This window comes from Natator depressus, chromosome 7 (genome assembly GCF_965152275.1).
Source record: "Natator depressus isolate rNatDep1 chromosome 7, rNatDep2.hap1, whole genome shotgun sequence".
Taxonomy (NCBI): domain Eukaryota; kingdom Metazoa; phylum Chordata; order Testudines; family Cheloniidae; genus Natator; species Natator depressus.
The window spans coordinates 57,592,633-57,615,893 of record NC_134240.1 but is presented as its reverse complement, the minus strand read 5'-3'; the positions used below and the strand labels follow the sequence as shown (position 1 = coordinate 57,615,893).

Sequence of the window (23,261 nt, the reverse complement as noted above, 5' to 3'; positions counted from 1 at the left end):
AGATCATCCTTGTGTCTGGGGGTTTTGCCAATCCTTCTTGTATGACGATGTAACCTGTATTGTAGCATTAGAGCAAGGCCTTCAATGGGCAGGAAAAGTGCTCCTGGGTCTTCACGCTGTGTTTCTGGAGAAGGGTTTCCGGCAGTGCCCGCTGTGCAGTGGGCAAGGCTGGGGCTAAGATGTTCTGCGCTGGTTCCGGTGTTCTGTCCGCATGCTGAATTCACATCCCCTCTGGTCAGTGGCCTCCCCATAACTGGCTAGATATCCTCTCCGTACGCTGCTAGGGACAGATCGTCCCAGGCATGGGAAGGGCACAGGCAGAGGCAAACCCAGCAGATTCAGCACAGTTCCTCTGTGCGTGGAGAGGCAGAGTACAGAGAGTCCAGGCAGTGGGATTTCCCCCTAACTCCATGTACCAATCAGCACCACTCTGCAGAGGCCTCCACAGCAGGTCTGCAGAGGAAAAAAATGGTCTTGTGGCCCGTGGGCCTGAGACTACATAGGTCCAAAACCCACATGCAGCAGCTATGGTAGCTGACTGTGGAGGGCTGCAGATGGATGTCATGCCTTGCCCCTGGCTTGAGAAAGAGTGTTCCCTCCCCTCCAGCTCCCTGTGTAATGTCCCTGTGCACAGCCCCTTTATTCAGTCTGTGCACAGAAATCAGGGTTTGGCCTTTTAGGTCGTTGTTCCTGTTGTTAGCGCGGTGAAGAATTGCTGCGGCTGCTCAGGGCTGCTGTTGTTGGAACTCTGATGTCAGCTGTGCGAGCAGAGAGTGCAGCTGGCTAATTCAGCAGAACCTCGATGTTGTTCACAAAGAAAGACCACAGGCTCGGTTCGGTGGCCAAGGCACCCGGCCAGGTTTATTGCCGATGAAGCACAGTGCTCGCCCACTGGCTCTGGGGTTACAGATACAATGGCACCCGCTCGTCAGCACACCAGGACGCTGTCCCCTGGTGAGTGCAAAGGTGCCCCTCCTATGACTTCTCCTTTTATACGCTGATACAAACAAGTTACGCATTACACTCCCGATGTGGTTAGTTACCACCCTTCTGCTTGTACCTGCTAGTTTGAACAAAACATCCTCAACCATGACCCTGTCATCCCATCCTTATCTTACGAGGGGCCAGTGTGTTCCTGTACCATCCCTTGGGAACTTGTTTCCATAGTTACTTGAGAACTCTTGGTGTCCTTGCACCATCCTCTATGGTCAGGAATGTGCTTACTTGGTTAGCCAATACCTGGTGTGTTGTTATTTTGCCAAGGCCAGGCCTACTCTGGTTCACAGCCTTTGGTTTACATTGTTAGTTATGCCGAGGGCTCCAACAAGGCCTGCAGTTCCTACAGAAGGTACCAAATCAGGAGAAACCTTGTGGGTGGGGAGGTGTTTGTGCCCAAGGGGTTTGTTTTTTCAACTGAGTTATAGGTTACATGGTATATACCCCTTGGGTGTAACTTACACCCATCACTGCAACTGAAAGCAAAGAGCCATTGAATTCAGGTGGCCATTGGAAGGCCAAATCCTGAGCTAGTGTAAAAGGGCTAATTCTGCCTCCAGATGCATGTCCTAGAGCAGATTGTGGGCATTGAAGTGCTGCTGACTAGCGGCACAATTAACCTTGCTCCTTTAATCGTGAGCAGAGAAGGATTGGGCTGCAGCTTGGGGGCTGTGTATTACCTTACCAGGCTAACAATATTTCCCCTCTGCATAGGATGTCCTGCACTTGCTGAGAGGAGCTCCTCGACAAGTCACGCTTCTTCTCTGCAGACCTCCGAAAGGTCTTCTTCCAGAAATAGACCAGAGTGCACTGGTAAGACAAGCCTTCTTAGTATTACACTTGCATCCGTAGGCCTGGAAACGCTCACTGCAGCACTTGCTAGTGAGTCTCAAACAAGAAGGACATGGATTATTCCCCCCTCCGTCAGGCAGCTCTGTTCTTTTCCCTTCCTTTCTGTCCTGGGGTGGTCCCCTGAGAGAACTTTCCAGCCTCAGCCACTGACCAAAACCACCAGGTTTTCTTAACCACCGCTGTGCTTTAGAATATATTATATTTACAATCAGTAGCCAGTTTTTCTGCTTGCTTCTGGGGAAGGGACGTAGCAGAAGCCCATCCTACCTACTTCTGCCTTCCTCCAGGCCCTCCACTCTCTGTGCAGCACTTCCTTCCTGTGTGCTTATATAGTGCTAGGTGCTGGGGATACTTCCATCCAGTGAGCCCCTCAGCTGTCTCTCCACTCAGATAACTAGCCTGCTTTTTCAGCCGCCCGCCTTCAAAGCTCAGTTAACATAAACAAGTGGGGATTGGAGTGGCAGGGTGCTGACTCAGCCTGCCCTGGTACACTCTCCCAACAACAAACCCTGCTCCCACAACTGAGCAGTGACTTTCTCGGTAGCCATAGTAATAAGAGGGGAGCAGATCTGCCCTGCTGGTGTTTCTAGTCTAATCTTCTTGTGGCACTGCAGCACTGAGCCAGCGGGATGCCAAAGGGTGATGGCAGGGTTCTGGAGGGCTCTGGGGCAGAACTGTGGCATTCTAGCCGAGCCCAAACATTGCAAATGTTCTAAGCAGCAGTTTTCTGGTTGCTAATCCGGAGCTTTGAGTAGACTGGACCGTTATTGAGACTGGACATGAGATATTGAACCTTTGACCTCTAGGCTGCTAGTTAGTGAACTTCATGAAATGCCACCAGTGATCTCGGTCCAATTTTCTGTGTGCAGATGTCCGCCTCTCAGAAACCACTGTCATGACTGGTACTGATTAACAGGGACAGCAGAAAGGCCAAAGTGTGAATGGGCTGAGGAGCCTGAACCTAATTTCCCTCCTGTGGTCTTGTCTACACTAGAGAAATTTGGTGCACCAGCCAAACTCCTCCTGCTCTGTACCACATCTCATGTCCACACACAAGCACTCCATTGGTGCACAGGCTTTTGGGTTAGACTTGATTCAGGCCAGGCTGATCACCCTGTGGTCCGCCATCATGCCAGTCTTCACTGCCGCAGGGCCTGGGTGGATGGAGATCCCTGTTAGAATAGTCCCCACGGGATAAACAGACCCCGACACCACTGTCCTTCAGGGGCCTGTCTGCTCTTCTTTCTTGCACAGGCGTCAAATTGGTGGGAAGCCGCTTACTGCTAACTGGAGATTGTCCACACACCAGAGGGCAGTGAAAGGGGGAGGAGAGTGGGGCATGAAAATGTATCCTGCTGCTGCTCATACTGCAGCTATTTGATGACGAGAACTTCCAGGCTAGTCTCCAGAGTGGGGAATCGGGTACCTCCCACTAACAATACTTTCACTGGGGAAAATATTTTCCATATCTCTCCTTCCCCGGAGATTCAGTGTTTTATAGTGTCTCAGAGCTATGCTTCCACCATGCCACCAGCACTGTGGTGTCCTGCATGGAGCGCCGGTTGATATTGGCTCTGCTGTGTTCCTCTTGGCCTGTAATAGAGGAAGATGGTGAAGGAGTGATGGGAGAGGGAGGCGAAGCTAGTTTAATCCCTCTCTCTGTCGTTTTGATAGACCCCAGTGCCTTCTCCGGTTAAGGAGTTTGGGACCGTGACGCCAGCTACCCCAGAGCCCAGCCGTGGTGCTCATGCTGCTAGCGAGAGGGACAGTACCTCTCCAGAACTGGAAGACCATATGGATTCTGAAGCAGTGGCCTCTTGCGGTGACCCTCCTGAAGAGGAGAACTTGTCTCCTGAGGAGCAGGGCATGGAACCTTCCCAAGAGAAGCCATGTGACAGGCCTGGAGCCCACAGTGAGCACTCCTACAAGCACCTCTGGAAATGGCATCAGGAAGCCATTGCCCCTGAGACGTTCCTCTCTCTGGAGGAAGAGGTGATGCAGAACTGCTACTCGCCATGTGAGAGCGGAAGGGCTGAAAGGTAAGAAGGGCGGAGCTCCCCCCTGTGCTGCTTCCAGTGGCCCTTAGAATTTTGCACCCAAGTGAAGTGCTGGGGGTTAAACACAAGGTTCTGTGCTTTTAACTGCTGTGTTAATTAACCAACATTTCCCCTTACCAGCCGTTCATGCCTGTCCCAGCCTGCTGTCTCCACCTTCTCCGGCCTCCTTCCTGGAACTGTGCAATAAGCTGTATTGTGAGAGAGTTGAATGAATAATGCATTATGGAAATAAACTGCATTGTCCAGCCAGGACCTCATGCAGCTTCCATTAAACTCAATGGAAGGACCCCATTGACCTAACTGAGAATTAAAGTAATTGAGATCTAGTTTAAGGTCCCTGTGTACTACCAGAGTGGTATAAAAGGGCTGCAGAGTAAATGAGAATCAGGCCCATGGTCTTTTCCCAGCCGAAGCTTACCAATATTAAAAGCATAAAGTGTTCATAAGACTCTGTTTTCAGATTTTGTACAATTTTTAAAGAAAGGAAAGGCTGTTAAAAGAACAGAGGAAAGAAACCAAGTTCATTCAGGTACCATTCTGCAATGTGAAATTCTCCAGCCCTCCTCCCCATCTCAAAAGAAATGGGAGAGGAGACGCTGTGAAATGAGTGCTCTGCTGTGGATGGCAGGGGAGCTCTGGGACTGTAGCGTAGGAGTGAGAGCTCTTCCAGCGGGTCATCTTCTGCAGATTTATGAGATATTTGCTTTAGGACGGGGTGGGCAAACTTTTGGCCTGAGGGCCACATCAGGTTTCTGAAATTGTATGGAGGGCCGGTTAGGGGAGACTGTGCCTCCCCAAACAGCTAGGCGTGCCCGGCCCCCGCCCCCTATCCAACCCCCCCTGCTTCTAGCCTGCTATCGGCCCCTCCGGGACTCCTGCCCCATCCAACCCCCCTGTTCCCTGTCCCCTAACAGCCCCCCGGGGACCCCTACCCCATCCACCTCCCCCCCCGCTCCCTGTCCCCTGACCGCCCCTGGACCCCCCGTCCCTGACTGCCTCCCACTGCCCCATCCAACCCCCGTCTCCTTCCTGACTGCCCCCCGGAACCCCTGCCCCCATTTAACCCCCCTGTTCCCCACCCTCTGACTGCCCTGACCCCTATCCACACCCTCACCCCTGACCACCACCCCGAACTCCCCTGCCCTCTATCCAACCCCCCCGCCCGCTCCCTGCCCCCATACCGTGCTGCCTGGAGCACCGGTGGCTGGCGGCGCTACAGCCACACCGCCCAGAGCACCAGGACAGGCAGCCATGCCGCCCGGCCGGAGCCAGCCACGCCACCGCACAGCAAGAGCCCTGCCACCCAGAGCATTGCGCCAGCAGTGCAGTGAGCTGAGGCTACGGGGGAGGGGGAAAAGTGAGGGAGAGGCTGGGGGCTAGCCTCCCAGGCCAGGAGCTCAGGGGCTGGGCAGGAGGTTCCCGTGGGCCGGATATCGCCCGCGGGCTATAGTTTGCCCACCTCTGCTTTAGGAGGTGCTTGTGCCTATTCTCACATACAGCCAGTTGAGATCCTGGTGTGGCTGTCCAGAATCCCTTAACAGCAGCGACCGTACCAGAAATTCAGGGATTCCAGTACCCTTGCCCAGGGTCAATTCAGAGGGTGGCTACAACACCACACTACCTTTAGCTCACCCATTCCTCAAAAAGCTCTTGTGCATTTATGCACTCAAGCATTTTTAGTGTGAAAACTCAAGCCAATCGGCATTTATTGTGTTGGAAGTTTTCCTGACGGAAAATAGTTTGATCAAAAATGGAAGATTTTGCAGGAAAATGGCAATTCAAATGATGATTTTTTATTTTTTCCTGTGAAAAATGTCTAATAGAAATTTGAGTTTGGTATCAACTTAAAAAGTCAGTTTGTTTCAGCTTCTGGGTTTAAATAAACCTAAACACAATTGACACTTTATGTCAAAATGTCCATTCAAAAAGGCGATTTTCATTTCATTTCAACTTCAGATAGTCTTCTGTTTAAAAAAGCCACGTGGCTTTTAGCTTATGTAGTAGAGGCTCATGCATTAAGCTTCAGATACCCCAGGTTCGATTCTGCCCGCCAATGAGCAGGGTTTGTGGGTATTACATCTACACTTCAAACTGGGTGTAAATTCCAACTTGAGGAGACGTACCTGTGTTAGCTCTGATCAAGCTGCCATGCTAGAAACAGAAGTGGAGCCACAGTGGCATGAGTTGCCCCAAGTACACTTCCATCTGAAACCCTAGATACATATTATGGGCAGCTGGCCCCTCACGCTGCTACCCTCTATTTTTAGCGTGCTAGCTCGATGGGAGCTAAAGTGGGTATGTATCCTTGAGCTGGGAATTATACTTTCCAGCTCCAGTGTAGACATGCCCAGAATTACCAAGGCAACTGCAGCTGTAGTGCTCATTATACACAGGCTATGCAGAATCCAGCCCATAGATTTAGGTAGAATTCCTGATTTATGCTGTTGTAAGAGAGACCAGGGTCAGGATCTCAGTTTCTTCCCTGCCCGGAGAGATGGGCTAGAAGCAGCCCTTGCTTGCAGTGGTATGAGCCATTACTTGGCTGATTGCCATGAGCATTTGTAGGTCTGCCAAGTACCTTCCAGGCCTAGTGCTTCACTGTCATGTAACACAGCCTCTGCCATATGCTTAATGGTTGAGATCTCTGTTAAACTTGTGACCTCCTCCTTCTTCCCAGGCCTGTGCGCTGCCCTTCTTAAATATTTCATTAAATTATCGAGGTGCTCTTCCAGCACATCATAAATATCTGTCACCCTATCGAAGCACCTGCACTGACACGTTTCATTCCCCGCGTGGCGGTGTTATCTGAGATGGCCGGCTCCTCTCCCTTTCAACTCTCTATAGCAACGAGCTAATAAAGCACTATCGCTCTCTTCATTGAGCTGCATACACACCCCGCTCCTCCAAACTCTTCCTCGTTCACATCAGCCACTCTTACTCTTACCAGGAAACCCACCGGAGCCAACAGGAATGGGTCTTCATTCCACAGGGGCATTCCACATAACAGCTGTCGGTACCATCTGATGGCTCAGTGGGACTGATCACATGAGCTAAGAAGGGTTCTCTGTGTTTTTCAGTTTTCTGGCCAACCACAGATGGCAGCTGGAACAAAACTTAGCTCTTAGGCCCTCGGGCTTAAAATAGGAAAGGATAGAGTAATTTACACTCCTTTTAATTGCATTTATTCACTTGCTTTTGAATGCCAGGCAACAGTGCAATCTGTAATCAAAGAGATGGGGAGAATGTCAAAAGATATTATTATTAATAAAATGTCTATCCTCTGTGAAGCAGGGTTCTTTGTAAATAACACATATCAAAGACCATTTTGAGATTGTTTTAAATGTTGTTTGCATAATTTTTTTACATCAAAAAAGCACAATGGGGTCAAAAGCGGGCTTGTAGTGGAAAGTTATTTACCACCTTAACTACAGAGAGATGACTGCCTCATCATAATGTACTTGTTGGTCCCATGAACCACAGTTGCCATGCAAGGAATTGTACGTGTTCGGCATTGCCTTTCAAATAAGGAGAAGGTGGAGATGAAAACTGACAAGACATTGCAATACAAATTCTTACTATGTGTTGGACAAGTTACTTGCTCATTCTTTTTCTCTTAATGGCAGATGAATGAATTTATAACGCTAGCAGGGTAACTGAAAATGTGGCCTCGGGGACAGAGTACTGGACTGCAACTCAGGGGAGCTAGGTGCTGTTCCCAGTTCTGCCAGTGGCCTGCTGGGTGACCTTGGGCAAGTCATGTCACTTCCCTGTGCCTCAGTTTTCCCATATTTAAAATGGGGATAATGAAACTGCTCTCCTTGGTGAAGCACTTGCATATCGAGGGAGAAAAAGTGCTAGATAAGAGCTAAGTTTTATTATTGACTCTTTCTTCCCAATTTAATAAAAAAAACCTAAAACTAGTCACAAAATGAGGAAAATTTTGGGGAAAATGCTTTGTGAAAAATGTGTCTGTGTTTTACAGATAGATTTTGAACCCTGAAATGATTTGGGTAAGTGTACAAAATGCAGTACTTGTTCTCATGACTGATTACTTGTATTGCGTAGCCGTATACTTCCCAGAGGCCCTGGAGAGCAGTTTAGTATCATAAGTATGTAGATAAGACAAAAGGGAGATGATTTACCTACAGCAGAGGTTTCAGTGTCCTTCTGGTGAAGTTTCTGGGAGGCAAGTCCTTCCTGCCCTGCAATCATATGGGTTTTTCTTTCTTTCCCAGCCCTGCCTTTGAGAGGAGTGACGATGACCTCGCTAGCACCTATTGCGTCCCTGACATTCTCTCCCCCACCCCTATCGATGAGGAGTATCTCACACTGAGCTCCACGTCTCTGACCTCGCTCTCATGTGGCGGGAGCTCGGACATGGCCTCCACCACTATCGCCACCCCACAGCCACGTGGCCCTTTCTCGGCCCCCTTGCCTGCTAGAGAACCGGGCAATAGTGACAATGAGTGGGAGGACATGGAGGAACTAGAGGGAGAGGAGAAGGAAGAGGAATATATCAGGGTAAGTGATAACTATTGTAATAGCCCCATCCTAGACTGTGACCCTTATTTTTATTACAGTCCAAAAATACAGGGTCTGATCTGGCCAGGTCCCAAACACTGAATCTGTGTATTCCTTGGTGCATTAAAGACCTGCAGCCAGGTTCCCACCTGCTGTGAATTGGCATAGCTACAACTGATGCTGATTTATCCCAGCTGAAGATCTGTCCCCTAATTTGTATCTAAAACATGAAGGAAGAAGGCAATAGAAAGGAAGGTGTTAAAACACGTTGTGTGCTGCATTTGACAGGAAACGGAGGTGCTTGTCACTGTGACAAGGTCGGAGAACAATTGTTATGGATTCACAGTGGTTCCTAACAAACTGGACAACTGCCTGTATGTGGAGGAAATCCTGTCTGAGCCTGCCCTGTCTGATGGAAGGCTGAAGAGAGGGGACAGACTCATTATGGTACAGAAATCCTTTGAATTAAAAAGGAGGAACAGACATTAGTAGACCAGTGTCCTCTTGCTTTGTAGCAGGAGTAAGACACCAGAAATGTTAATTCATTCACTATATTAAATGTAACAAGCTGCATTAACAGAATAGTTTGCTTCCTTTGATGTATAAACAAAGCCTAGTTTTTCGAAGGTTCTTCCTCGGCTTGTTGTGTTAAGCCTTGTCTTCCTTGATGTTGCTAGAGAACTCCTTCAATGAGTAGAGAAGTTGAACAGGAGGTTTTTCGGTCCTCAAACTGATGGGTGTTGGGAATGTTTGAATCTTTAATAAAGGCAGCTTTCCCTGCAAGTGTATGTCAGATGTTTGAGTTAAATATGTTAACAAAAAACAAAGAAAAAAATAACCCCAAAGAGTTTTAGACAGTCTGATTAGATTCTCCCTCCCCTCTGAATTTCTGGGGTTTCCATACCTAGTTTCTTGATGTCTTCCTGCTAGTTCTCCCATCTTCCATAAAGGCCTCCAACAAAAATAAGATAGACAAGAGCTGATATTTCTAATATATAAAAAAAAGAGGAAGACATTAAAAATGTCTTTCACACCTTCTTTGTACATCATGAAGAAACACACCAGGGCAAAATACATGGAAAGTCTATTTGAAAAGAGAATTTTATAGCAGTGAATGCTATAACAAGTCAATCAGACCAGAGTGGAAACTGCCTGAAGCCCATATACCGAGCTTTGTAAAAGGAAGAAACGTGTGGTCAGTTAATAAAAGACCTGGGACATGGTTGTAGCTTCTCTCTGTCTCTTAGGTGAATGGAGTTGATGTCACAGCATTCTCCTTTGATGAAACCCTGGCGTTGCTGCACAGCTCTCCTCCTGATCTGAGCCTGGTGGTTGGCCGGGTTAACGAGGACCCCTATGCCTCTGTTAGACCAGATGAGATTCCTGAAATCACCCTCACAAAAGGCGACAATGGACAACTGGGTATGTGGTGTGGAGACTGAAATTTGTCCCTTCCTTAGGCCAGGATGATGCTAGTGGTAAGCTGCATGAGAACTGGCACAATCCTAGATTTGTGCACTGGTGGGTTAGCTTGCCAGTTTCCCAATGCCATTCTTCAAGCTGGCCCAGGTCTGTAGATCTTTGTTTATCACGCAGGGAGCTGAACGCTGCTGTTCCTGAAGTCAGGGCAAAACATCCATTGTGGCAGTAAGATCTGGCTTTAGATATATTTTCTGGGGCATCTCTGTAATATCAGATTTTGGGATGTCAGGGGCTTAGGCCAGATGCCTAGATGTTGGCGTCTACCATCAGCTGAGATACATGAAGCAACATTAGACCAAAAAAACACCAGTGTGTGTTTGAGAAGAAGGGTGGTCTGGTGGTTAGGGTGCTAGCCTGGGTCTTTGGTTTAATTCTCTGCTCTGCCCCAGATTTCCTGTGTGACTGTGGGTGAGTCACTTCATCTCTCTGTGCCTCAGTTTCCTCATCTGTGCAGTGGGGATAATAGTCCTGCTTCACAAAAGTGCGGAGGTTAAATCAATTCAAGAATGGTGCTGATATAATGAGAGCTGTATAAATACCTGGGCTAGTCTGATTTCAATAACTATCCAATAACAACTCCAGTAGTTGGGTGCGGGTAGGCCCTTCATTGTTTTGTTCTTACCTTTCTCTCAGTAACATGTCCCTGTGCTTCACTGTCCCAGCCCATACTCTAACATCTAGTCCAGCTGGTGCAGGATTGTTCCCCACAGGATATTATCCAGTGCTTTGTCCAGCCTAATGTCAGTGGAGCTGAGTCTCCTGTGGGAGACTGTTCCACTGTCCTAGTCTCACGCTAAGGAGCGTTCGGAAACCACTGTGACACGATAGAGTTATCTGTATCCTTCCAGGCTTGAAGTTAACAGGAGGAGCCGGGAGCAAATTGCAGGGTATCTATGTGCTTGAGATCGTGCCAGGCTCTCCTGCCAGTATAGAAGGCAGTCTGCAGCCACGGGATCAGATTGTCTACATCTGCGGGCTATGGACAGAGGGCCTCAGCCTGGACGATGCAGTGCGAGTGTGTGAGGCTGCTAGCCACAATGTCTGCATCAGGGCAACAAGGTAAATCTGACTCAGTGATGCTTTAATGAGACTTCCGTGGGTTAGTGCAGGGTGAAGTGCCCCATCTCCCTCTCTTCTCTCTTCCTCCTAGTCTGTTGCTGCTCCTCTCTCCCCTTTTCTGCTGCTCTGTGAACAGTGCAGCTCCTCGGTGGCTGGTGGGATTATGACATCAGAGGTAATTTGTTGATTTAGTGGGCAGTCGTGGTGGAACACAGATAGACATGGCTTTTGGACATTGGATCAGATTCTGGCCCCTGCTTTAGCCCTTTAGGGCTGGCATGGGACCCAGAATCCCTTGGAATGGGGAAATCCCCAGTTTGCTAAAAGATGGCATAGCTGGCTTTGTGCCACCCACTCCCAATCCTGATAGCATACGGAGCATGATGGAGAAATTGCTAGCTGGTGGAATGACCCTCTAGGAGGATGTTGCAAGTCAGTAGAATTTAGAGTAACCCTGAGACTGTTCTAAATTATGCGTGGGGCTGAGCCAGCCTTTACTGGAACGGAAGTCCCGGGAGTGCAGAGATATGTTAAAGCAGTACGCGGGTGCTGCTGGTCTAACTCATTGTGCTGAACTCAGTTAATCTTTATTCTTTCATGCTGCGTTATCTAAAGCACTTTAGAGAAATGAATTAGGGCTGTATAACTCACCTTAAAACACTCCTTTATGACTGACTTTCTACAAAGCATTTGGTGGTTCATGTATGCAAGATGATGTATACAATTAAATTGTATTTTAAATCATAGGCACGCAAATATTCAGTTCACACTGGGTGAAATTCCCTCCAATGGTTTTGCCAAGACGTGCATTTTACCCACAAAGAACTGCACGTAGTCAATGAAAAACTTCCTGTTGCTAAGATCTAGCTTTCAGGCCTGCTCAAACACCAGCTTGAAGGAAAAAGTATGACAGCAAGTTGAAGCCTAGAGATAAATTCATTCTACACCATTTGATTGTAGATCTAGATCTGAACTGTACCCAAGAGTTCGGAAGGAACTAAAATATTCAATTGCAGAACTAACTGTGGTGTGTAAACTATTGCTTCAATCAGTCTCTGTACTAGATGATTGGAGGATAGCTGACATGATGCTGATTTTTTTAAAAGGCTCCAAAGTTGATCCTGGCAATTACAGGCCAGTACTGCTAACTTCAGTACCAGGCAAATTGGTTGAATCTATAGCAAAGAACACTATGATCAGACACATACCAATAAATTAAAAACCAGCAGGATCTTATTAAAGGGAAAAAGGCAAAATACCACATTTATTGTGAATACAGAAAGAATCATAGTAAGCAGTTAGTTATAGCTATAACATTCCATTCAATCTCATATTTCTTCACACATTCATTCATATACACACACACACACACACACAGGTTCTGCAAGGTTGTTATCATAGATACCAGCCTTAGAGTTGCTCATGCCAAGCCACTGGCCAGGTGGCCTGGACATGAGGAGGGAGCAGGGCCTTGTCAGATGCTCATCTGATGCTCCTGGAAGTTGGTTTGCAGAATCAGACCCCAAAGTTCTCACTTTTTTAGAGTCTATTTTTATAGGAATTTCTTCCTATGCCAGTCTATGGGAATTGCTTCATCATGCTGTTGCTGAATCAATCAGCAGATAGCACATTCCTGACGGCTCCGTGCTGCTAGATGTTATCTTGTTCTTTGGTTCTCCCATTCTTGAGGCTGTTGGGTGGATTCCAGTCTGCCCTCCGGGGTCCTCTGGTTATTTCCACTTGACGCCTTCTTCAGCCGATGGACACTGGATTCTTAGGCTGGCACCTCCCTGATCATTCAGTTCTTATCCACACCAAGCATCCATCCACATCCATCCTCTATCTCTATTTTAATCACAGTTGTTAATACAACAAAAGGGCGGGGAGTCTCTGGGTGCTGTGTCTGTTGTTAGAGTATTGCTTTGAGTCTCTCTCTGTGAATTGCTTTGAGAACAGACTCTGTCTTAGAATGTACTAACGCAATTAGCAGCTTGCAAGTTTCACATACAGAGGGAGAGAAACAGTACCAAAAACCAAGAGACCTCTTAATTAGTAATACCCTGGAATTTAAACTATGGGGAATCAAACTCATTTGTGATTTTAATACAGAACTTCTTTAATATGATCCAACATAATCCCCCTTTTGACACTAAGATTTATAATCGTCAGTGTCACTTTCTATGTAGCCAATTCAAGAGAAGGTACTGTGAGGCAATTTGAGTTTGTGATTCCAATTCATGCCACATACATGATCCTAGTGATGTATCTTTACTACAAGGTTCTGGGGCAACAGGCAAGGTGAGGCACACCCACTTTTGAGGAGTCCATTCGGTACAACCTCTAGTGTCCAATAGCTTCCCTCCCTCCCCAGCCCACTGGCTCGAGGTCCAGGGTAGCCAGAAGGATCCCACGTGTAATATGGGGAGTGGGCTAACCTTCAATACCTTTGCCTCCAGGGACTGTTGGTGTGCAATTTTGACAACAATTTCTCCCATTAACAAGTCTGGTTTTACAATACTGGAAACATATTGCATCCATTCATATTGATAAGTGTCAAACAATGATCTCTTTCTTTGTTTTAACAAATGCATCAAACCCTTAATATTTCCCAATATGACCCAGAACATTTCGTGTTCCAAAGTAGCTAGTGCAAGTATCTGCATTTCAGTGCATCCCATAGCTATGGCTGTGTGGTTTCCTATTTCTAATATTTTTTTTTCTTATGCATAAGCCATGTGGTAGTATTAAGCCATTGCCAAAGATTCCATCGGGCTTTTAGGTTACCCAGACCAATTTGGACCAAGTCTACATTGGCATGTACTTGTTTTTGTGTCAGGCTGTCCTGTAGCTGGGTCAGAGAGCTTAATTTATTTTTAAGTACCTGCAGGTCTTTAGTATTTTTTTTTTTTTTTTAAACACACAACAGTGCTAGCAACAAGACAAAACATAGAACACAAAACACAATTTCTATTGTGACAGTAGATTCATGGTATTGGGTTGCTTTTCAGCTGGCATCAGCTTTTCCTGATTTTCTGAAAGACAAAAAGAACATGTTTCTACCCCTTTTTGGGGTGGCAGATTATTGCTTAAAATATTTCTTTTACAAATACCCTTGCTGATTGCAGGCAAAACAGAGGAATTGCCCCCGTATTTTCCTGTTTTTGTTCTATAGGCAGGCCAGGTTTCAATGGCTTTTATCTTTTAAGGGTTATGGGGAAATTATCCCACTGTTTAGTCATTAAATCCCTGAGTTTTCCTTCTTATACAGAAGACCAAGTTTATAATGTTTTTCCTGCTGTGTTAAGCTTTAAGTTTTATTTACAGGTAATAACTGAGAAGCATCATTACCATACGACCTTAAAGGGTTTTTCCAAAAATCATACACACTATATGTTGTTACAGGGATACTTATTATCATTAAATTTATTAAAATTATCTTGTTATCCCATGTCTTTTATTTAGACAATTTGTTTGCTGACCAGGTGTGTCCTTTATCTGCAGCTCCTTTGTGCTGCTAGTTCTTTCCTTCCTTTATCATTTAGGTAATTTGCATTTTCACAGACACTTCCTGCTTTTGGATTTAAAGCCATCAGCAGCTCAGAGACTCTATCTTAAAAGGGACACAATCAACTTTCACCAGAGTTTTGATTACTTTTAACTTCTGCTTCCAAAACACACAGCAATCTGAAAAAGAAAACCCAACCTATTGTGGCTCCCTTTGGAGCCCTAATAGCATTTTAATTAAGTAGCATGGTACGTTTGCATTTCTTTTGCCCCTTCTACAATATACCCTGCGCATGTTCTGGGGCAAATGCACATTCCTTCCATAGTTTAACTTCTATAACATTATCCATATCAATTTTTACATAAGGTGTAACTATTTCTTTTTTTTTGCTTACAGAGTTTTCATGTACCTTTATCAAAGTGACAGTCTGATTACTCAGAGCCATTTTAAGACTCAGTGTTTCTAACATTGCTTCTTTTTGTTTTGTGCACCTCACCCCTGCTGTTGCTTCAGAGGGCCACTGTCTTTTTTAAATTTCGTATTTATTTATTTTTTTTACTACAGCTCTCATCTGCTATTTTGTTACAAAATCAAACAAACAAACAAAAACCAACCAACCAAACAAAAATAATCCAATTTTTTTTCTATTCTCCAGATTTTGACTGCCCTGCTGCAGCCACAACTTAAAAACATTTTAAATTTTGTAAAGCATTGAGTTACTTTTTAAGGGTTAAATGCCAAATCCCAAAGCCAAACAGCACTAATTACCTGTGTCTAGCAAAAAGGTCTGTCAGTTTTGCAACTTTGAATTAAAGAGTCAAATGGATTTTTAGTGGCATTATTTAAAACAAAAACAAAACCAACTGGTCCTTAGAACTTTACATATTTACACACACACAGATAGATACATACACATTTTCTTTTCTTTAACATCCCTTCCACGTTGCTCTGTTTTTTTTACATCTTACATTCCCTTTATACATTTGAGGCAGTTAAGTTCCAATAGAACCCCCTTATGTTCTTTTAGCAAATTTGACTAAATTGTCCAGTCAAATGATTTTAATCAGTTTCTTTTGCCTGGCTAATTTACAGACATTCCTTTGGAAAAGGGCCCATTTTTCCCTCAGAATGGCTGCAAAGAAACCAAGAATGCTCTTTCTCTAACACTTTTTTTTTTCCTTTTTAACATTTTCACAAAGTTTAGCTGCTTAATTCCCTCCAGCCTCTGCAGAGTTAACTTTTTTTTTTTTACTCTTTCTCTTTGTAATTATGCCTGGGGGTGCCATACATAGGACCTTCTCCCCTTTACCTGCCTCCCTCCAGCCTCTGCAGAGTTAACTTTTTCACTCTTTTTGTATTCCTGGAGTGCCTCTTTCACTATTTTCAGCTGGCTTTGGGTATTTGTAGCCAGCACCTTCCAATTGTCTGCTCCCTTTTCCGTTTGTGCCTTTTCCTCTTTACATGAAGACAAGCGGAGGGAAGAATCCTTACATGCCTCCCACAACAACCAAATTGCTGCTGCATCTCTTTTGGCAGCACTAGAAGGTTTGTATATGAGGATATACTGAGCCAATCTATCCTCTAGGTCCGAAATAGTGCAGAGATCAGCTAGGGCTTGTTTAGTCCAAGGACTGTGCCCAAATTTTTGAAGGTTTTGTTTAAAAGGTGTAATTTCTTTAACAAAAGGTGAGGTTGGAGTTCCTTCTGACTCCATTCCTCCCTCTGGTACTGGCTTACCCTGTTTTCTTTTAAACATCTTAACATGGATATTTCAATCTCTTTGTCACTGCTGGTATTACTTAGCAAGTGACACAGCCTAGATTCTGAAATCATAGCTTAATCTATGCGTTTTTCCCCTGCTACCTTCCCGGAGGCCAGCAGGTCCCCTGCTACCTTCCCGGAGGCCAGCAGGTCTGGTTAACCTATTTCTCCCTGCTACCTTCTCGGAGGCCAGCCGGTCCGGTTAACCTGTTCTTCCCTGCTACCTTCTCGGAGGCCAGCAGGTCCCCTGCTACCTTCTCGGAGGCCAGCAGGTCTGGTTTAATCTGTTTTCCCTGCTACCTTCTCGGAGGCCAGCAGGTCTAGTTTAATCTGTTCTTCCCTGCTACCTTCTCGGAGGCCAGCAGGTCCCCTGCTACCTTCTCGGAGGCCAGCAGGTCTGGTTTAATCTGTTTTTCCTGCTACCTTCTCGGAGGCCAGCAGGTCCCCTGCTACCTTCTCGGAGGCCAGCAGGTCTGGTTTAATCTGTTTTTCCTGCTACCTTCTCGGAGGCCAGCAGGTCCCCTGCTACCTTCTCGGAGGCCAGCAGGTCTGGTTTAATCTGTTTTTCCTGCTACCTTCTCGGAGGCCAGCAGGTCCCCTGCTACCTTCTCGGAGGCCAGCAGGTCTGGTTAACCTAATAGAAATGCCTAGCTCACTAGAGCTGGCGGTGTGCACACCAATATTTACAATAACTGAGGTTTTTTACCAATATTCCCCCTTTCGCAATTCTCCACCAAAATGTTATACCAATAAATTAAAAACCAGCAGGATCTTATTAAAGGGAAAAAGGCAAAATACCAAATTTATTGTGAATACAGAAAGAATCATAGTAAGCAGTTAGTTATAGCTATAACATTCCATTCAATCTCATATTTCTTCACACATTCATTCATATACACACACACACACACACACAGGTTCTGCAAGGTTGTTATCATAGTTACCAGCCTTAGAGTTGCTCATGCCAAGCCACTGGCCAGGTGGCCTGGACATGAGGAGGGAGCAGGGCCTTGTCAGATGCTCATCTGATGCTCCTGGAAGTTGGTTTGCAGAATCAGACCCCAAAGTTCTCACTTTTTTAGAGTCTATTTTTATAGGAATTTCTTCCTATGCCAGTCTATGGGAATTGCTTCATCATGCTGTTGCTGAATCAATCAGCAGATAGCACATTCCTGACGGCTCCGTGCTGCTAGATGTTATCTTGTTCTTTGGTTCTCCCATTCTTGAGGCTGTTGGGTGGATTCCAGTCTGCCCTCCGGGGTCCTCTGGTTATTTCCACTTGACGCCTTCTTCAGCCGATGGACACTGGATTCTTAGGCTGGCACCTCCCTGATCATTCAGTTCTTATCCACACCAAGCATCCATCCACATCCATCCTCTATCTCTATTTTAATCACAGTTGTTAATACAACAAAAGGGCGGGGAGTCTCTGGGTGCTGTGTCTGTTGTTAGAGTATTGCTTTGAGTCTCTCTCTGTGAATTGCTTTGAGAACAGACTCTGTCTTAGAATGTACTAACGCAATTAGCAGCTTGCAAGTTTCACATACAGAGGGAGAGAAACAGTACCAAAAACCAAGAGACCTCTTAATTAGTAATACCCTGGAATTTAAACTATGGGGAATCAAACTCATTTGTGATTTTAATACAGAACTTCTTTAATATGATCCAACAGTTGATCCTGGCAATTACAGGCCAGTACTGCTAACTTCAGTACCAGGCAAATTGGTTGAATCTATAGCAAAGAACACTATGATCAGACACATAGCCGGTATTTTGGGGAAGAGTCAACACGGCTTTTGTAAAAGGAAATCACCAATCTACTAGAATTCTTTGAGGATGTAAACAAGCATGTGGACAAGGGTGATCCAGTGGATTTAGTGTACTTGGACTTTCAGAAACCCTTTGACAAGCTCCCTCACCAAAGGCTCTTTAGCAAAGTAAACTGTCATGGGATAAGAGGGAAGTTCCCTCATGGATCGGTAACTGGTTAAAAGATAGGAAACAAAGGATAGGAATAAGTGGTCAGTTTTCAGAATGGAGAGATGTAAATAGTGGTGTCTCCCAGGGGTCTGTACTGGGACCAGTCCTATTTCAACATATTCATAAATGATCTGGAAAAAGGGGAAAACAGTGAGATGGCAAAGTTTGCAGATACAAAATTACTCAAGATAGTTTTGTTCAAAGCTGTCTGTGAAGAGTTACAGAGTCACCCAATCACTAAACTGGGTGACTGGGCAACAAAATGCCAGATGAAATTTGATGTTGATAAATGCAAAGTAATGCACATTGGAAAATATAATCCCAACTAAACATACAAAATGATGGGGTCTAAATTAGCTGTTACCACTCAAAAAATCGATCTTGGAGTCATTATGGACAGTTCTCTGAAAACATCTGCTCAATGTGCATCAGCAGTCAAAAAAGCTAACAGAATGTTAGGAACCATTAGTAAAGGGATAGATAATAAGACAGAAAATAGCATAATGCCACTATATAAATCCATGGTATGCCCACACCTGGAATGTTGTGTGCAATTCTGGTCGCCCCATCTCAAAAAAGATATATTAGAATTGGAAAAGGTACAGAGAAGGGCAACAAAAATTATTAGGGGATGGAACGGCTGCCATACAAGGAGAGATTAAAAAGACTGGGACTGTTCAGTTTAGAAAAGAGATGCCTAAGGGGGGGGCATAGTGCAAGTCTATCAAATCATGAATTGTGTGGAGAAAGTGAATAGAGAAGTGTTATTTACCCCTTCACAAAGTACCAGGGGTTACCCAATGAAATTAATAGGCTGCAGGTTTAAAACAAATAAGGAAGTACTTCACACAACACACAGTCAACCTGTGGAACTTGTTGCCTGGGGATGTTGTGAAGGCCAAAATTATAACTGGGTTCAAAAAGGAAGTAGAGAAGTTCATGGAGGATAGGTCCATCAATGGCTATTAGCCAAGATGGTCAGAGATACAACCCCATGCTTTGGGTGTCCCTAAGCCTCTAACTGCCAGAAGCTGGGACTGGATGACCGGGGATGGATCACTCGAGGGTTGCCCTATTCTGTTCTTTCCCTCTGGGGCATCCAGTGCCAGCCACTGCTGGAGAACAGGATGTTGGGATAGATGGATCATTGGTCTGATGCAGTATGACTGTGTTGTGTTCTTATGTGCAAAGTTATCATGTGTACCCATCAGAGATACAAAGCTGCAGACTTTGGATCCAGAGCTAAACTCTCCCAAAGTCTGTCAGTTTTAGGAACTTTCAAGGTGTGAACATCTTCTGTGAGAAACCCTATAAAATAAGGCTCTTTGCAAGATCTCCACATTAAATCTTGTGAGATTTCTCTTCCTTGAGAAATCCCTTTGCAATGAAGGCTCCAAAGCATGTGATCCGTTGGAACAGGGGAAAAAAGGTGGGCCACACTGATTTCACATGAGCATGGCCCGTGAAATGATTGTGTCTGCAGCTGGCATGCAGGCATTTACACATACAGATTTACTACCGTGTTGGTGTGAGTGGGAGAGGTCAGTCTTGCTCTTAGTAGCAAGTCATATTGCTGTGTTGGCATCTGTTATGTTCATGACATACACACAGAGAAGTTAGAGTGTTTTGGTTTTTTGCTTTCTGGAAGTAAGAAATGTAACACTACTTTATATTTTAGAATCCAGCACCCTAACACACAACAACCAAAACCAGAGTGAAACAAAGCAGGCTGCTCCCTGAGGCACAACTCAATCCACCTTACTCTAGGCTGGCTTTTTGCAGACTTCCCAAAGAGAATCCAGATCACACAACTTCCCTCAGAGCCCCTAACCTGCAAGCAGGACCCTTACAATTTAAATAACAGCATGTAATTTTAACACAGTTTTTCCAACACATGGCAGCATCTGAAAAAGAGAATCTTGTAATCTCAATCTGCAAAGCTTCATCTCAGTCCTTTGCCATTACAGACCACATTCATGGCTGGAATCATAGAGGGTGAATTGAGAGGAAGGAGTTGGTTACAAAATGTAGGACCTGACTTGGGCTGCTCAAATGTGCCTCGGGTCAGTCTTTCAGAACATGGAGGGTCTCCACAATGTAGGCCTTAGCTCAGGCTCCTGAGGGAGGGGGAATCTCCAATTTAGATGTCATTGTTTTTCAAGTAATTTCACGGAGCTAGTTATTACTAGAGGGCCAAGTTCTGAAGACAGTGGGGTTGCAGGAGGATATAAGGGAGGGTTTGATTCTAAATTACTTTAAATATTAAAATAATTGCTGGTGAATCATTTACTGAGGAAAACATTTCTAGTCCAGGTGGCAGAATTCATTCTCGACTATGATTAGTGCAGAGAGACCCTCATTTTCAGAGTCCTTCCTCCAGGGGGTTAAGAAATAATATGACTGGTGGCAGCACCTCACTCACCCCAGCCTGTTGCCCCATATTTGATTAATAAGTACCAATGTGAACTCTCAGGTTGTAGGTGGATCATCACAGGTGACTCGAGTTCAAATTCCTCCCAGCCAACTGGCTGGCCATCCAATTATTCCTTGGTTGTGACCTTCAGGCCAATTATCTTAGTGCAAACTTCTCCTTAGTACTTTAAATGTACTTTGGGAAATGTAGCAAGCTGCATGAAACTTAGAGGGAGGAGCACAGCTTGCAGGAGGGAAAGATCTGGAGGAGGTAGAGGGACTGGGGCATCGGTGGTCAGGCCTAATGGTTAGAATCAGGAGCCTGGAACCAGATCCAGGTGCCAAGTCAGGGGTCAAAGCCAGAGTCAGTGTAGGGCATAGGAACAGGGACCTAGATCAAGGCAGGAAAGCAGGAACTGGGAACTGTCAGGGTCTGGGATAAGGAGGACAGGAACAGGCAGGAAGGCAAGTAGGCAGGGTCCGTAGTAGCAGCCAGCCAAGGAGTCCTCTAGTTGCTCAGACAACTTCCTTTGCCTCTTTCTGGTTTAAGTAGAGCTTCCCAGCCAATCAGTGAAGCTGGACAACTCCCCCAATCAGGAGCTTCATGCAAGCTACAGCCTCACTGGCCCCCTTCTCCAGTTGTTCAGGTGAGCTGATGGATGGCAGCTGTGGTCTGAGCACTTCCTGTGGGCCTGGATTCGAGGCCCATGATTGCTTACAGGAGGCACCAGGAAGCCAGACTGTGTGCACATGGCTGGCATGCCTGCTGCCATTGCAGCACCTCTGTAAATAGTTCTCATAATAAAGAGCCAGTTTAGTATTAGAAACATGGAGTCCTTGCTTATTATTACCCAGCAGGCAGTGCATGAAACAGGAAACACCCATACCACCTAACATAGATGGCTGTGATGTGAGGAAGGTAGTGGTGAAGGTAACAAGGAGACATGGACAAACCAGTCTTCTCCTAGGTGGAGCAGATAGCCATCACTTCATTTTCAGCCCGCACCCATTGCCAAGCCATTGCTTTCTAATGCAACTTAAAAGGTGTGGATGAGAATGTCAGCTTGTCCTGTGGAGCAGTGCTATCATTACGCTGAATGCATGGCACAACAATTTGTTGGCAAACATTTATAGTAGCTATGGATCCAACCAGCAAAGTTTCATCTGGATTTGGATCAAAGTTTTCCCAGTGTTCCAGTTAAGATCTGTCTGACAGATCTGGCCCCAGTCATCAAGTTCAGACTCAGACCCAAACTCCCCAAATGACTGGGAATGTTTGTTGTTTCAGTTTGGGTCTGTTTCTTATCAGGAGAAGTGGTAATTTTTTCTGATCCAGTAGCTGATTAACTGTAATTTGTAGTTAATGTTTCACTCCTGGCTTACCCATCTATTAGGAGAGAGTAACTTAGTTATCTCTTAGCAAAAGATTACTACAGAGATCGGTATGGAAGGGATTATGCCTGGGGGGGGGGAGAAAAGTGGGTTAGGAGCTGGATGGGTTATTCCAGTGATACTCAGACTGAGGCTCGGGAGCCGCAAGTGGCTCTTTAATGTGTCTTTTGCGGCTCTTTGCAGCACATGATATTAAAACATTGTGTGATTTCCTTGTTAACCAATCAGGATGCTTTTTCTATATTACTTGTTTCCTTGCTCATGAAGAGCTGTTGAATTTATAGTAGTATAGTAAATGAACCAATAAATTCACATGACTGTGGCTCTTTTGGATAATGTTGATTGCTAATCTGGCTCCGGAACCACTGAGGTTTGAGTATCACTGGCCTGTTTCCATCTGTTCAATCAACAGAATAAAATGATGGTGTGTAGGATGCACCCTCTTCCTTGGTGTTGCTCTTAGCATCATTGTTGGACTCTGAAGCATCTTACAGATGCAGCAATGGGACTGAGAGGAATTTCTCCTCTGCTCCTGCTCTTAGCAGGTGCAAACCAAACTCAGTGACCCCAACCATCTATAATTACTGCCTTCTTTTCTTAAAGGTGAAGTGAAATGCTTAAAAACAAAGAAAATAGTACAAGATCTCAAATAGAAACCAATTCTGTAGAGACTCAACAATTGGGATCAGGGTCTAACTATCCTGAGAGTCGTGGGTTGTTCAGGCAGTAATTAAAAAGCATTTACTCCTTTGTATACTTGCCAAGACGTGACTTTACAGCTCTGTGGTTTCCCAGGCTGCGGCTGGCCTAGGGAAGTAACCAGGGCATGGCGAGAAGGGAAGCTGCCCTCGGGTGCAAAGCTGCAAGGGCAGAAAAATGGGGTGCTGGGGGGGGGGGAGCATGTGGGGTCATGTGCCCTCCAAGATTTCTGCCTTTTATTTAGCACCGAAGTTTTCAAACTGCACATGCACCTCTAGCGTCTCTCATCAGGTCTTGACTCTTTTTGAATTTATTTTGGTCCCTGATTCAATGAAGTGTGTCTGCACAGGCTATAGCATGATACCCCAAAATGGCTCCTACAGATCTCAGCAGGGCCTGCCCACAACATTTTGGCACCTGAGGCGGGGAGCTCAAGTGACGCCCCCATGCCCCCTCGCTTGGGCCAAAACTTTGAAAAGTCTCAATTCTGCCTTCTTCCTGTTCTACTCCTCTCATGGTACTCCTCTGCTACCTACCCCAATAAA

At 45.5% G+C, this 23,261-nt stretch overlaps 1 protein-coding gene across 3 annotated transcripts in view; it reads left to right on the top strand.

Annotated features, from left to right (window-relative positions):
- FRMPD2 (FERM and PDZ domain containing 2) overlaps positions 1–23,261 on the top strand; it is a 176,520-nt gene that overhangs the window by 117,664 nt on the left and 35,595 nt on the right. For 2 of the 3 annotated variants that reach the window (XM_074958565.1, XM_074958564.1), the window contains exon 1: positions 10,780–10,967. In XM_074958565.1, the coding sequence (XP_074814666.1) occupies positions 10,913–10,967 (55 nt within the window). In that variant the 5' untranslated portion in view covers positions 10,780–10,912. Of the gene's footprint in view, positions 1–1,710; positions 1,810–3,522; positions 3,888–8,140; positions 8,427–8,714; positions 8,874–9,673; positions 9,849–10,756; positions 10,968–23,261 lie in introns of those variants that run through there. The other variant, XM_074958563.1, reaches the window with a different exon arrangement.